We start from the raw sequence: 15,424 nt of genomic DNA on the forward strand, positions 1-15,424 counted from the left end.
TGTCCACATCCATGGTAGTTTTAATTAAAAAAATAAAATAAAATAAATAAAATAAAATAAAATAAAATAAAATAAAAATAAAATGTCCTGGCCTGGACATTATATCTATGGCTTCTAAATCACCAACATTAAATTGTACAGCAATCACAGGCAGGTGGGTTCCTGAGAGCATTCTACTTATAGTATAGTAGATACTTATAAGATAGTACTTATACTATCACCTATGGTAGTCTCTTGAGGATTTGGCTGCCTATCTGAATTATTGTACATTTGGGAAGACTATGTTATATTAGGTCACTGTATAATAAACTGTTTTTCAGTAACACGAGTATAAAAATGACAACCTCATTAATACTTTTGTGTTGTTTTCCACACTATGCTGTTTCATCCTCACTTTAAGTAACCTCTACACCCAATGTGGGGCTTGAACTCACAACCCTGAGACTGAGAATTCCATGCTCTTCCTACTGAGCCAGCTAGGCGCCCCACACCCTCAGTTTCACAACTGATCCTTTGGCCTTAGGGTCACCTGGGACTAGTGCTACCAAACTGTGACAATAAGCAAAATACTTACTCTAAGGTTACAGTGAGAAAAGACAACCTAGTTGTTACTGGCTTGTTATAGAATTAATTTAAATGAGTATTACTCTTTGGAATAAAATACATGTGTAAATTGTTCATCTCTTCCTTCTGGTGCTAAATATAACTTAAGGATTATAGGAAGAATAGGGGGGAAACAGGAAAGAAACAACATAGCTATCAATACAATAAAATTAAAAACGAAAGCAAGTGATGGGGCGCCTGGGTGGCTCAGTTGGTTAAGCGTCCAATTTCAGCTCAGGTCACGATCTTCATGATTTGGGGCCCCGCTTCAGGATCATGATCTTGGGCCCCGCTTCCAGCTCTGTGCTGACAGTTGGAGCCTGGAGTTTGCTTCAGATTATGTGTCTCCCTCTCTCTCTGCCCCTCCCCTTCTTGTGCTCTGTCTCTCTCTTTCTCTCTCTCTCAAAAATAAATAAAAACATTAAAAAGAATTGAAAAAAATGAAAGCAAGTGAAAGTGGTTTTCTCTTGGCCAGACTTTCATGCGTTTTCTTTTTCTTTTAGCCCCTACAGGCTCCTAATAAGTGTTACTTATTCAGTAAAACTAACAAAATTTTAACACCAGTTATACAGAAATACTAAATGAGACACTACAAAATTACCTATTTTCTTTTCCTTTTTGGCAGTGGTAGGATTGTAGGAAAATAAAAAGTAAGCTATTCAAGTTGAAAATTTGTTTGTTTCTTTTATAATGGAAAAAAGCTATGGAAGGACTATAATCTGATGTTGGATTATACCTGCCCTCTGACAATCTATATTAAGAAAGGCATGGTCAGTGAAAAAAAAAATGATATTAGGCTTAAAACTCATGGTATTTATAATATGTGTTCCAAAGAACATTATTACTAATGCTTCAAGGACTAGTCATAGTATCAGCTATGCTGTAAAGTGATATTAGCCTTGAGAACTTCCTTTTTTAATGTCATACTATCTAGTAATCTCACACAGCCCAGTTCTTCTGGTCACTACAGAACCCAGTCTTACAAGGGCACCAACGGTGACCAACAAGACAAGGGCACTCACGGTGTTAACCTCCCCAGGGACCAGGATATCTTAGAAAATGCACAGACTAAGAGGAATGTGTGACTCAAGGGATGAACTGCTGATAGTGACCCCTGGGGTGGCAGGAGATATTCTGGGAGGAAAAAAACCTGTCAAATTATACCACCAAGCGGGCAGCCCACTTTGCTTGTCACTAAGACTGGCACCGATTACCATATTCTATGGTATCAACACATTCAATGCTTTGCTCTATAGGGAATGGTCCTGGTATTGAAGGCTAATACGATATTAACTAAAACTACTCAACTTATATAAATGTATGCTGTATACCTTTGATTTGTATTTAACTTTCACTGGAGAATAACTTTTATGATTGCAATCAATTGATTATTTCTCAGGAATAAACATTTTCACTTCATGTAAATTCATGGCAATATTTTTAACATGTTACTTAACTGGCACACTACCCTTGTTAGTCTATTTCAGTACTTTATCAATGATACGCAGATCTTTCTAACTCCCAATGTAACATATCCAAAAATAGGAAATAAACTGAATACACAGCTTGGTATTTTCTTTTTTACAACTTTAAGGAAAATGCTGAAGACAGAATCTATGAAATGCCATATTAATTTACCCTAATTTTAGGTGAAATTATAAAATAGAAATTCATTAATTCATGTAAATAAAAATAATATCTCCTCGATAAAAGCTTACCATGTTTACAGATAATAGTGCAAATTAAATAATTTCACAATTACAACAGCCTCAAAATTGTATCTCATTCATTACTCAATTCTAATATCTTCTCCTAGTTTTATAATTATTCTGGAGAGGCTGCAATGTATAAATTCTATTAAAATCAAAGGACTTCCAGCACACTAACATAATACTGAAACCATTATGATTTCTTAATCATTGTTTTAAACATCTTTGTGTCTTCACATAAATGTTTATGCAAATGTAACTAATATGATAATACCACAATCCATTAAATAAAAAATACAGTAAGCTAGGTTAGTTTTTTAAGAAACAAGTAATGTACTCAAGAGCATTTTTCTTCTTCACTAAGATAGAAAAGTGAAACAAAATTAGCAATTCACTCCATGACAGAAAGTTTACTGTACTTCTAAATGCTTCACTGTCTCCAAAAATACACTTCTCATTGTTTTAGAACACACACACATTTTATATTTATGGGTTGGCATAGTTATTTTTTTTCTTGAGAAGACATTACAAAATGAAGCACTGAAATGAACAAAACTTCACAGGCAAAATTTAGGAAATCTGGAATCATCTTGCCTGGATCATAATTCAAAGACAGTGATAAATGCTTAGTCAGTGAGAAAAAGAAAATCAGTAGAAATATAATATGAAAAGTCTTTAAAATCCAAACACCAAATATAAAAACAGACTTACATGAAAGCTGGGAAAGATATTTAAAGAAATGAGGTATGACGGAGTCAGAATGCTACAATATATCCCAATGTATTAAGCTAATAACTATACTTCAAAGTTGCAAAATCAGCAAATCATAAACTATTTGCTGCTGTGTTCACATGACCTTTCTGGTCAGATGTTTAATAGTCACTAGTAAATACATTTAAAATAAGCACTAAAGATAACTGCATGATCATATGGTAAGCATACCTGCCGCTTAAGAAGGCAAATTATAAGTAAAAATGAAAGCAAACAATTTTGTATTAATAATAAATACAGCTTCAAGCATTTAACATTATCAATATTTTAAAAATTTAAATAATAAATGCAACTATTTTATACAGAACTGTACCATTTATTATACACACGTTTATCAGTTCCCTTTGTTTACAAAGGCTGGTTATAGATAATATGGAATGTTACAGTACCATCTTGCATAAAATTTTAGTACAATTTGTACTTGAAAAAGGGTGCAAAAACACCAGCCTAATAAATCTGACTGAATGAAATATCTTTTCTTTCTTTTTAAAAAGTACATCATTAACACATACACCACAAACTGTACATAAGCTCACTTTTAAATCACCAACTGAAGATACAGTAGCAGGTATGTTGCAGTATTAACTAACTCTCCATCAGTTTAACCTACTAAAGGCTTCCACCGCTGCTCACTCAGGAGCCTTTGTTGACATGTAAGCTTGTAATATGAATTACTGAACTCAGGTAAGTACAATTTAAAGGAGGCGAACAACAGCTGCCAAGAATTATTGGTAGTAAGAAATGTCCTTCTCATAGAAGACTCACTGAAGATCAAACAGTTTTTAGATAATCTTTCTTCTTTAAAATTATTATAGCTGGTCAAGATTCTCCATTTTGAACTTTGGATGCTGGTGGCTGCATGAAATCCTTAAAAGGAACGAGTGCCTCTTTAAGTGCAGAGCAGACTTCTGCAGACGAGCAGGTGATGCATTCGACTAGAGTTGGGTATAAAGCAATCACTTGTGCCCAGGTATTTCCATCAACTGCAATTAAAAAGTATAAAATCTCAAAAACGTGTATTTAAATAGCAGAGATTATCCAATTAAAATAACACAATCCTTTAAATACAAGGCAAAGAAAAAAATCCCCCAATATGGAGATTCCACAAGCTTATACCCTTTTCTTTTTTAATCTTTGGAAGACTTCCCGATAGATCGAATAAGATATGAGGGGGAAACATATGGTCAGAGTACAGAGTCATCCATACCAAGGAATGTGCTAAAGTCCATTCTAAATGATACTTCAATTTGTGAAGGCCTTGGAAGCTAACAAAGTAACTTGGAATTCAAACTTCTGTCATTTTCAGTGTAAGTGCCAGACAATGTAGTGCATATTTCAAGAAGAATTAGAATTAGAAAACAACTCAATTTCTTATACAGTTGTATGCTAAAAATATAAATATTTAAATGGTTTCCCCAGTAATGTCCTTGATACTGATTTTAGTTTCAAGTGACCAAAGATCCACTCTTCTCTTGTACTGCTTCCTAATCTTTAACAGATATCACTAGATTTAAACTTCAGTGTGAAGAGACACGTCCGTGTTCCTCTCCACTATCACCAACAAGTAGTACAGTTGAACACTATTTGGTGAATGGGAAAAAGTGTTACATCCCATTTAGTTTATAATTTCCTTATACTCTGAGATCACATATTACATGTCTATTTTTCTGTAAATGCTGTGCATATTGCTGAGCGTGCAATATGCAACAAAACCAGCTGACAGATTTTGTTACACAGTATATGTATACGACACTATGAAACAAGTCTCAAATCTAGGAGGCAGTCTAGCATAAAAGAAAAATACTATATTATACACAAGGAACTTTGATTCTATTTTTTACTCCAATTCTCTTTATCTCAGCTTCTGTTGGAGAATAAAGGAATGCATTTCTTACACTAGTATTCTTCAAAATACTTCTTATAAAAACAATGACCAGGGAAGTTTGGCACATGTTGTATATATTATCTTCCTTTTGGGGGATTCATAATTCACACGAATTTATTAAAAACTTGCAGTAAAAAAGAGGCTTAACTTTATCTAATCCAGGATTTCCAAAATTAATTTGATTATGGGATTTTTTTACATTCAATATCTACTGACATCACTCATCATCATTAATATTCATTCCTGAGTACAAATCTTGGGAAATGCTGAACTGTTCATGCAATCCCTTCTTCACCCAAACAGAGGCTTCCTCAGACTGGAAATGGGAAAAAGAAAAAGGGAGGGGAGTGGATGGGTAATGGTGAAGGAGGGACTCAGGCCAGTGCTGTTTTTATCTGCTTTATATCTTGGGAATCCATAAGAGATCTCATTTGTAAAAAGAATTTTCCTGGGGCGCCTGGGTGGCGCAGTCGGTTAAGCGTCCGACTTCAGCCAGGTCACGATCTCACGGTCCGTGAGTTCGAGCCCCGTGTCAGGCTCTGGGCTGATGGCTCGGAGCCTGGAGCCTGTTTCCGATTCTGTGTCTCCCTCTCTCTCTGCCCCTCCCCCGTTCATGCTCTGTCTCTGTCTGTCCCATAAATAAAAACATTGAAAAAAAAAAAGTAAAAAAAAAAAAAAAGAATTTTCCTTGCTTAACAGAAAACAAACAGTTTAAAGAGAAGTTTTAAACAGTCTGCTCCAGCAGTCTTCTATGAAACTTTCCACTAATCATTTAACAAAAGATTGCACAGAGAGGATTCTGGAAGAATGGCAGAGAGGAAGTACCTGGAATCTGTCTACCCACCTAGACAACAATTGTATTGGCATAATCGGCTTGATACAACTATTTTGGAACTCTGGAGTCTACTGAAGGCTTGCAACTTCTAGAGGTAGACTTGGATAGTATATTGTGGTTAATTTTGGTCAATTTCAGCTCTTAGCACAGTAGCAGCTACCCATCCCTCACCCCTAGCCATGTGGTAGGCAGCTGTGCACGTGTTCCTGGAGCAGCTTGCCTGCAGCAGGCCACAGTGGGCAAAAAGACCATATCCTCCAAATATTGGGTATCTGTGCTCTGATCGCTGCTTCTGATCATAGAGGTATAAACAAAGGGACTTCAACAACAAAAAACAACTCAATTCAAAAAATGGCAAAGGACTTGAATAGACATTTCTCCAAAGGAGATATACAAATGGCCAATAATGTATACAAATGGCCAATAATGTACACGAAAAGATGCTCAACATCGCCAACAAAGGGAAATGCAAATCAAAACTACAATGAGATACCAACTCATACTGATTAAAATGGCTACTATCAAAACAAAAAATTAAAAAAAACACAAGTATTTGTGCAGATGTGGAGAAATTAGAACCTTTGTTCACTGATGGTTGTAATGTAAAATGGTAATAGCCACTGTGGAAAATAATACAGTGGTTCCTCAAAAAACAAAAAATAGAACTACCATATGATCCAGCAATTCTACTTCTGGGTATATACTCAAAAGAACAAAGCAGGGTCTTGAAGAGATTCCTGTACACACATTCATAGCAGCATTATTCGCAATAGCTAAAATGTGGAATTAACCCAAGTGTCTACCAATGGATGAATGGATAAGGAAAATATGAGACACACACACACACACACCACAATGGAATATTATTCAGCCTTAAAAAGGAAATTCTCCAATATGCTACAATATGAATGAAACTCAATGACATTATACTAAGCAATAAAGCCAGTCACAAAAAGACAAGTATTTTATGACTCAACTTATATGAGATACCGAGAGCAAAGTCATAGTAATAGAAAATAGAATGGTGGTGTCAGAAGCTAGGAGGAGCGGGGAATAAGGAGTTATTGTTTAATGAGTGTCGAGTTTCAGTTACAAGATGAAAAGAGTTATGGAGATAGATCATGGTGATGGTTGCACACTATTATGAAATTAATTAATACCACTGAACTATACACTTAAAAATGGCTGAAGATAAATATTTTATGTGTATTTTGCAACAACAGAAAAACTGGGGGAAAAAAAAGGTTGCACAGATTGAAACCTATTTAGATTGCCCCAGGTGGAGAGTCAACTGACAAAATTAATTCTTGGTTTACTTCTGGAAAATAAAAAAATATGCTGTTTAAGGGGGCCCCTGGGTGGCTCAGCCGACTGGGCATCCAACTTCGGCTCCGGTCATGATCTCATGGTTTGTGGGTTCAAGCCCTACATCAGGCTCTGTGCTGACAGCTCGGAGCCTGAAGCCTGTTTCGGATTCTGTGTCTCCCTCTCTCTCTCTCTCTCTGCCCCTCCCCTGCTCACATTCTGTCTCAAAAATAAATAAATGTAAAAAAATATATATATTAAAAATACACTGTTTAAGATCACATCCTAAACTCAGGGAAGGCTCTTCAAATTTCTTAAAATATAGTTTTTAAAATCTACCATACATATGGGGTGCCTGGGTGGCTCAGTCAGTTGAGCATCCAACTTCAGCTCAGGTCATGATCTCATGGTTCGTGGGTTGGAGCTATGCATCGAGCTCTGTGCTGGCATAGGATTCTCTGTCTCTCTCTCTTTTGCTCTCTGCCCCTCCCCCACCTGTGTTTTCTCCCAAAGTAAAGAAATGAATTAAAAAAAAAAAATCCCACTACAGATCTTGGGCTTACCTATCAAAAGGAATGAAAAAGCTGTATGTATTGATATGGAAGTATCTCCAAATTTTATGAAGCGGAGAAAAATAAAGAGTATTCAGGACAGTAGGTATAATATGGGGCTACTATGCATATTCATTTATGTTTAAAACTGGGCGAATACTGGAGTATATATATATTGTATTTATATAATAAACTCATGGAAAGATCCACAAACTAATAAAAATGGTTAAATGGTTACCTATGGCGAGGTAAGAACTAGGCAGATATAAAATAGGATAAAGCTATCTCAAAACTTTTCCCTGTATATTTTTGAATTTTTGAAACATGTGTATGTGGTTACTAGCTATTCAAATTCTATTTTCTCTCTCTCTCTCTCTCTCTCTCTCTCTCTCTCTCTCTCTCTCTGTTGGATGGTTGATCTGGAGCCTGCAATGGAGCAAGCTGGCCCCAGACTTCTCCAAGTCTACATTTCTTTTCCTCCAATTCTTACGTGTCCAAAGACAGGGAACTACAGACATGCCTTTGTAGGAGGGTTACCTATACAAATTTTAAAGTAAAGATCAAGTAAAATGATAAAAACAAAATTCCCCCAAATTAAAAATAAGTCCAAAAAATGCCTCCTCTCTCACTAGAAAACCCTAACACAAATGACTAATGTTTTAAACAATTTTGGACTGGCAACGAGCAATCCAACATATTTCCACTGGAAAGGCTTGGCTTTTTCTTAGTTATCTTCTTTTTTCCTGTTTCTTAATGAAGCTTATCATAGCTTTCTAATATGTTACAATATCATCTTCATTTATGGTTACATTTAATTTAAAATTTTACTTCATATATCCAGAGCCACAATTCAAACTCTCTTAGACAATTTTTAACAGTAAGTTAAATCATTTACCATTACTACACTGCCCTATTCTTGGCCCACTAGCTATGAAAAAAAAAAAAAAGTTACTGAGTTTTTCTTCCCTTCTTCCTTTATACAAATTTTGGTTAAATTCTTGACAGCTGTCTAAAAATTCTACAAAATAATGCAAGCACTATGCACTGAAATATACTGGTTATATTTAATATACTATAGCAATAACATGGGAATTGGAGAATTTCCTGTTTAAGTCTAAAATATATTTTAGACTTGAATTAAGAATCCAATTCTATCCTATGATCTAATAAAGATTTTACTGGTCACTAGGAAGTTAATGCATGACTTCTCTCTCTAAAATATCAACCAGAACATTTTTGATGAGAACTCAAATTTGAATTTGATGGGATGAAGTCAAGATATTGCTCCAAAAATTTTCTTACAAATTCCACCCTTCCCGGGGCGCCTGGGTGGCTCTGTCGGTTGATCGGCCAACTTCGGCTCAGGTCATGATCTCAGTTTGTGAGTTTGAGCCCCGCGTTGGGCTCTGTGCTGACAGCTCAGGGCTTGAAGCCTGCTTCAGATTCTGTGTCTCCCTCTCTCTCTCTGCCCCTCCCCTGCTCACACTCTGTCTTTCTCTCAAAAATAAAGAAAGATTAAAAAAAAAAAAACCCACCAAATTCCACCCCCCTCACTTTGTACTGAATAAGTACAAATCTATTACTCCTTAAGGTTTAGTAAAATACTCACTTTCTAGGCCAAAGTACTAGTGGGTAAATTTTGAAAATGAAAAAATATGTCTTTACTTTTATTACATAATAATTGCCAGGAACAAATATCCTATGATTCATTTATTAGGCATTTATTAGGAACCTTCTTCTTGGGTATTAAAAGTAATGCTGCGTAAAGTACCAGTCTGCTAATGTGCTTGGGCCAGAATGTAAATCAACACACTTCCTTCTTTAACAAACTCTTGTTGTATAAAAAACGTCAACTAAACCACTGTGTTTAGTGACACAAATATGCCAGCTCTTTATCCTATCCTCAAACAAACCACTCTGAGTAGCAATGCTGTAGAGGATTCAAATAGAACAAAATATGGCCCAAAAAGCCTCTCAAGAAGTTTACAAGTTAAGGGAAGTGACTGATTCATCTATATGTGTAACAGTAATACATATAGAGTACCTTCGGACAAAGATACACATAAACTAGCTACGAGTTCAATGAAAAGAGAAATCATTCACCACTAAAGATTAAAAAACAAGGTTAAAAAGTGGAGTGGTATTTGAACTAGGTAGACATAGGTAGGAGAATGAAATAAGCAAAAGGTTAGAAAAACTTGGGTAGACTGAAAATTTTAGTTTGGTGGGAAACAGGATACGTGAAATCTAGTGGAAATAAAGCATAAACCTAATAGAGGCTGACAATAGTACTCTCTGCATTTGGTAGGTAATGGTACGTGAAAATTTTTTGTTTTGTTTTACAAGGATGGGAAAATGAATGATCAAAGCTGCACTTTTGGAAAAATCATTTCTAGCAACAATGTAAAGAACGGAGAGAAGAGAGATGAGTAACAGAAAGGGGAAACAAATGAGATAAGGCTATAAAATGATTCAAAGTTGAACAGTTTATACTTATACCATAATTCAGTACACATGCAGGATGAAGGCTACTCCCACCCAAAACTCAGTGATGCTCCACATTAAACTTATACGAAATACTAATTATCCATGCAACACCCTAACTTCAGACCAACTTAGTTAAATAAAAAAAAAAAAAAAAAAGCCAAACTGTTGTTTAATATTAAGAAGCTAAAACATTTACTTAATTGACATCCTAATGGACTTGATGCTTTGCTGTCATAAGGACTGGGAAAAAGGAAGTCTAATAGTTGTTATGTTCCTAAAATTCAGTTAACTTAATAATAGAAAAGTACATCAGAAATAGAACATAAATGTTATGAGTTTAGAATAACTGAGTTTCTAAGCACTTACCATTCTCAGGCTGAGTTTTCTTAAGTGAATCAATGAGAGTACTGACTGCTTTTAAAACAAATATAATTTCTGTTACTTGTTGCCTAAAAAACAGATGGGAAATTATTTCCATCATGATTTTAAGATATGCCATGCCACTAGGTTTATACAAATAGATATATTTTGGAAAAATACTGAACACAATACAAAGTTAATTTTAGTTTTAAATTCTTATTAAAATATTTTATTAACATATACTTCAGCGTACAAATAAGACTTATAGTTATTTTTACCATAAGTTATCAATTTCAAAGGGAGGGGGAGGCAAACTATTCAGGCAAATCTAAATTTGTAAGATAATTGTAAAATATTTCATATAATTATTTAACATTAAGACATTTTATAATATATGCTTTTAAGGCTTCTCTACAAAAATGTTTTTTTTTTTCTTTTTAACTACTTAGCACCAAAAGGGATTTGCCAAAGCTTAAATGGAAATAAAATCCACTATTACCTCCTGGCACATATTTTATCATGCTGTTAAAAGAACATTTAAAATTATAATAGTACTTGTTTGATTTTCTAATACAACAAAAAGAAACATGCTCAAAACTAATCCTAAGGTGTCTCCTATTTGGAGACATCAGTAATGAAGAATGAACTTGGGAGTAAAGGATGAACAAGAGTAGCTTCATTCCCTTCTTTATCCCTACATAGTTTCCTCCCTTTCCCCTCATTGCTGACACCAATCTGTGTTTTCATTCTGCAGAAAAAATTTTTCTAATACTATGACAGAGTACTATTTCAAGCCTCCCTTTGTAAGCATAGAAGAAGTTACTGTGTTGCAATGTAGTTTAGAAAATAATGTAATGATGCTGCATCAAACACAGGATGATACAATACAATACTTTATAGGACAACTATAAGTAAGACTCAATTTAAAAGCAATAAACACTAAAAACATGAAAAATGAAGGAAAAGCTGCTTTCTGAAGTCAAATAATATGTTATAATCTAGTAAATAAAAATATTCCAAGCAAAGCAACTTTATTACTGCTTTTCCAAGTATACTTCAGAGATTATGATAAATCAATTTTCAATCATGCCCATAACCAAATTACTAACACCTGTCTTTGGAATGTTTTTATATATAAATCTGAATACGAGGAGGTATAATTTATATTTTAGAAATTCAAAATATAGTGGATCTTAAAAATAGAAATACAAATGACTATTAAGCATTGGTAATTAAAAATAAAACAAACTACCATGTAACTATTTTTCATTCATCAAATTTAAAAAAGATAAAATAAATCATAAAATGGCAAATAATTTTAAAATGCTAAAAACTGAGAAAAGGACATTTATATACTTCTGGGAGAATGTAAATTGGTAGAAATTTCTGGTAGGCAATTTGGAATACATATCAAAAGCTTTAAAAATGTTTTTATCTTAGGGCACCTGAGTGCTCAGTCAGTTAAGCCTCTGACTTCAGCTCAGGTCATGATCTCACGGTTTACGAGTTCAAGTCCTGCATCTGGCTCTGTGCAGTCAGCTCAGAGTCTGGAGCCTGCTTCAGATTCTGTGTCTCCCTCTCTCTCTGCCCCTCCCCCTGCTCACAGTTTGTCTCTCAAAAATAAATAAACATTAAAAGAAATTTTAAAAATGTTTTTATCTTTTAAAAAAAAAATTTTTTTTTTAACGTTTATTTATTTTTGAGGCAGAGAGAGACAGAGCATGAATGGGGGAGGGTCAGAGAGAGGGAGACAGAGAATCTGAAACAGGCTCCAGGCTCTGAGCTGTCAGCACAGAGCCTGACGCAGGGCTCGAACTCATGGGCCGCGAGATCATGACCTGAGCCGAAGTCGGCCGCTCAACCGACTGAGCCACACAGGCGTCCCAAAAATGTTTTTATCTTTTGACAAGTAATTCTAACTCCAAAAATTTATTATAAGTAAATAAGAATGTGCACAAAGATTTGGGGCTGATGATTTACCTCTCCAATAGTACCTCAAGAGATGGACCCATAATGATTTTTGAAACTCTATCCTGACTTTGATAACTCTATCTTCCAATATTATTTTGTTTCATTTGTTTTGCTTTAAACTCTAATTCCCACATAAAAAAAAATAGATTGGTGACATAACTCAAATTTATGATTACATTTTTTGATGAATTCTGATTTCTATCCCAACTTTGATTAGCTTTGGCTTAGCAGAAAGACCTAGAGCCCCTTCCACTGACACAGCTTGGCTAAGTGGAAAGCGAATTAGTTTAGGAACAAGGGCTAAATTAAGCAAACTAGATAAAAAGAAGATCTAAAATGCTAGCTGTCTTGTAGAGAAAACTAAAAAAAATTGTAAAACTAACTAGGAAGTTCCCAGAGTATGATTTATCAATTATTTTCTCTCTAGAGAGATCCACACCTATGTGCTCATACAGATCCACAAGTCCTTATCCAGAAATCCTTGAGAAAACATATTTTAGAATTCAAAATTTTCTTTTAAATCCAAAAAGGAAACTTGGTACACATATCATATATTACTTAACCTTCATGACGAGTCTGAAAAAGCATCCCAAAATAAAATGCATTAATACATCTGCAGCAAAACTTATAAATATTTACACCATATAAAATAAATAAAAGTATAAACAGCTTCAGGTTACATTCACATCACTTATAAAAACAACTTGGTGCTCAAAGCTTTTTTTTTTTTTAATTAATAACTATGACAGCATATTCCCTTCATCTATAAAATAAAATCTATACCTTGGAAGAGGGCATTTACCACTTAATCTTTCATCCTCTATATAGCGATGAAGTACATCTTGAGACCTCTTTAAAAGTACTGAGAGTGCCATTCGTGAGATATAGCCTTCTTGAGGTGTTGTGACTTTGTTACTGAAGGAAAACTGGAGCAATGTTTCAAAACACATTTTCGAAAATTCCTCTCTCAAACGAATATCAATCTCTGCTTCTGTAAAATTAACAACTTTTGATGGTTAATAGGAAGTTAAATTAATAACCTTAATGATAACAATTTAGCAAACTAGGAACAGAAGGAAATTCTTCAACTGATGAAGAGCATCTATGAAAACCTTCCAGCTAACAGCATGTATATAACAATTTTCCCCCTTTCAAGATCAAAAACAAGGCAAGACTGTCAACTCTCATCATTTCTACTTAGTATTTTTCTTGTCTTGTTTTTTTTCATACTCTTTGACAGCACTATAAAATACTTTTCAATGGTTTGCCACAAGGTCAAGCTTGTGATTTTTCTTTCTTTCTTCTTCCTCCCTCCCTTCCTACTTTCCTCTTAGCAACATCTTTCTAGAGCCAGACCTGAGCTCTATTCTGGACTAGCTGCTCTCTAGACCTGCTGTCCCGCTATCTCCTAGAATTAGTCTTTGTCATAGCCTGGGAATTGTTTTTATTCTCTTATTGTATACCCCACTTCCTAGATCCATGCCTTCCATTTCCTTGGCTTACTCCTTTGTTTTCATGGAGCTCATTCTAGAATGTCTCAGAAAGACTATTCTGAATAGGAAGTAACATTTTTGAGAACTTGCATTTCTGAAAATATCATTACTTTACTGTGGTACTCAAAGAGTTGTTCCTTAGCAGCATCAACATCACCAGAAAACTCGTTAGAAATGCAAATTCTCATATCCCACCCCATACGTACTGAATCAGAAGCTCTGAGAGTACAGTTCAGCAATAACTTGCCCTTGCAGCTGATTATAATACATGCTGACATTTGAAAATTACCATTCTACACTTATACTCTGCCAACAATGGGCCCACATTTAAAACTCCTTCTTAAAAATCCTTTCCATTTCTAACTCTCAAACTACTTCATCAACGTCTTTTAGCATACGGTGCTGCTACTGAAAAGTCCAATGTCCTCTTGATACAATTCTTCTGTGTTGGACTTTTTTCTTTTCTTTCTGAAATCTTGTAGAATCTTCTCTTTATCCCAGGTATTTTGAAATTTCCTAACAACATGCCTTCTTGTGGATCTTTTTTCTTTCACTGTTCTGGTCACTGAGTGGCCATTTTTAATTTGGAGACTGATTTCTTCAGTTTATGTATTTAATAATTTCCTCTGTTAGCTTTGCTCTATTTTCTCTTTCTGGAAGACCTATTGTCAGATGTTAGACCCCTTGGATTCATTTTATTTCTTTCTTCTTATGTTGTCTACTTTTTGTCTTTCTCTACTTCCTGGTTTACCTCCTTATATTTTCTTGTAACCCTTCACTGGACTTGTTATTTCAGCTGTCACATTTTTAGTTTCTATGAGCTCCTTCTTATTCTGATTCCTCCTTGTTAACAGTATTTTTTTTCATGAATATAAATCTTTTATCTCTTTGAACATCCTAATTATAATTGTGCTTTTTTGGAGTAATGTTTTTATGGCTCTGAATTTTATCTGTTTCCTCTCAGTTTCTTTTACTCCCTCTTTATTTGTTTTTTTCTCTTACATGTTGAAAGATTTTCTCTGAAAGCTTTGGCTATCAGGTCATACTTAAGAATGGTGGGGACCAAAACTGATCCCTGGAACCTAGGTCTTTATAAAAGCCTGGTCCTGTTTCTATGTATATGTTTCTATGTATATGTTAAAAAAAAAAAAAACCCTCCAAGTTAAAGTTGAGAAGTTTGTGTCCAATGGCAAAGTCATTGGAAGAAATGTCCAAATACCTTCCTTACCTTGGTATATTTAATACTATAAATGGCAAGAGGTATCATCAGAAACTGCTAGAAAAAGTATACATGGCAACTCAGTAATCCTTATTAAGCTTAAAGTATTTACATCTGATTATATTGTTTGTAACACACATTTTATAAAAATGTATCTAGAAATTTTTATATACTCTTTAATAATAAAAAGTTGACTGTATTAATATAAGTAGTATTTAATTATTTTTTCTGAGAC

General features: G+C 34.5%; 1 protein-coding gene and 1 non-coding gene across 6 annotated transcripts in view; both read right to left on the bottom strand.

Moving 5' to 3' along the window:
* Window positions 1-2,707: 2,707 nt before the first annotated feature.
* MON2 (MON2 regulator of endosome-to-Golgi trafficking) overlaps window positions 2,708-15,424 on the bottom strand; it is a 118,931-nt gene continuing 106,214 nt past the window's right edge. For all 5 annotated transcript variants that reach the window (XM_086712922.1, XM_025927061.2, XM_086712921.1 and 2 more), the window contains 3 exons: window positions 13,261-13,468; window positions 10,513-10,595; window positions 2,708-4,066 (listed from right to left, as the gene is read on the bottom strand). In XM_086712922.1, coding sequence (XP_086569048.1) covers window positions 3,903-4,066; window positions 10,513-10,595; window positions 13,261-13,468 — 455 coding nt within the window. In that variant the 3' untranslated portion in view covers window positions 2,708-3,902. The remainder of the gene's footprint in view (window positions 4,067-10,512; window positions 10,596-13,260; window positions 13,469-15,424) is intronic.
* LOC112863963 (small nucleolar RNA SNORA38) lies at window positions 8,061-8,192 on the bottom strand. Its single transcript, XR_003223910.1, has one exon. It is a non-coding gene; the product is annotated as a small nucleolar RNA SNORA38 (small nucleolar RNA).

The sequence above is a fragment of the Puma concolor genome, chromosome B4 (genome assembly GCF_028749965.1).
Source record: "Puma concolor isolate L17-30 chromosome B4, mPumCon1.1.hap2, whole genome shotgun sequence".
Taxonomy (NCBI): Eukaryota; Metazoa; Chordata; class Mammalia; order Carnivora; family Felidae; genus Puma; species Puma concolor.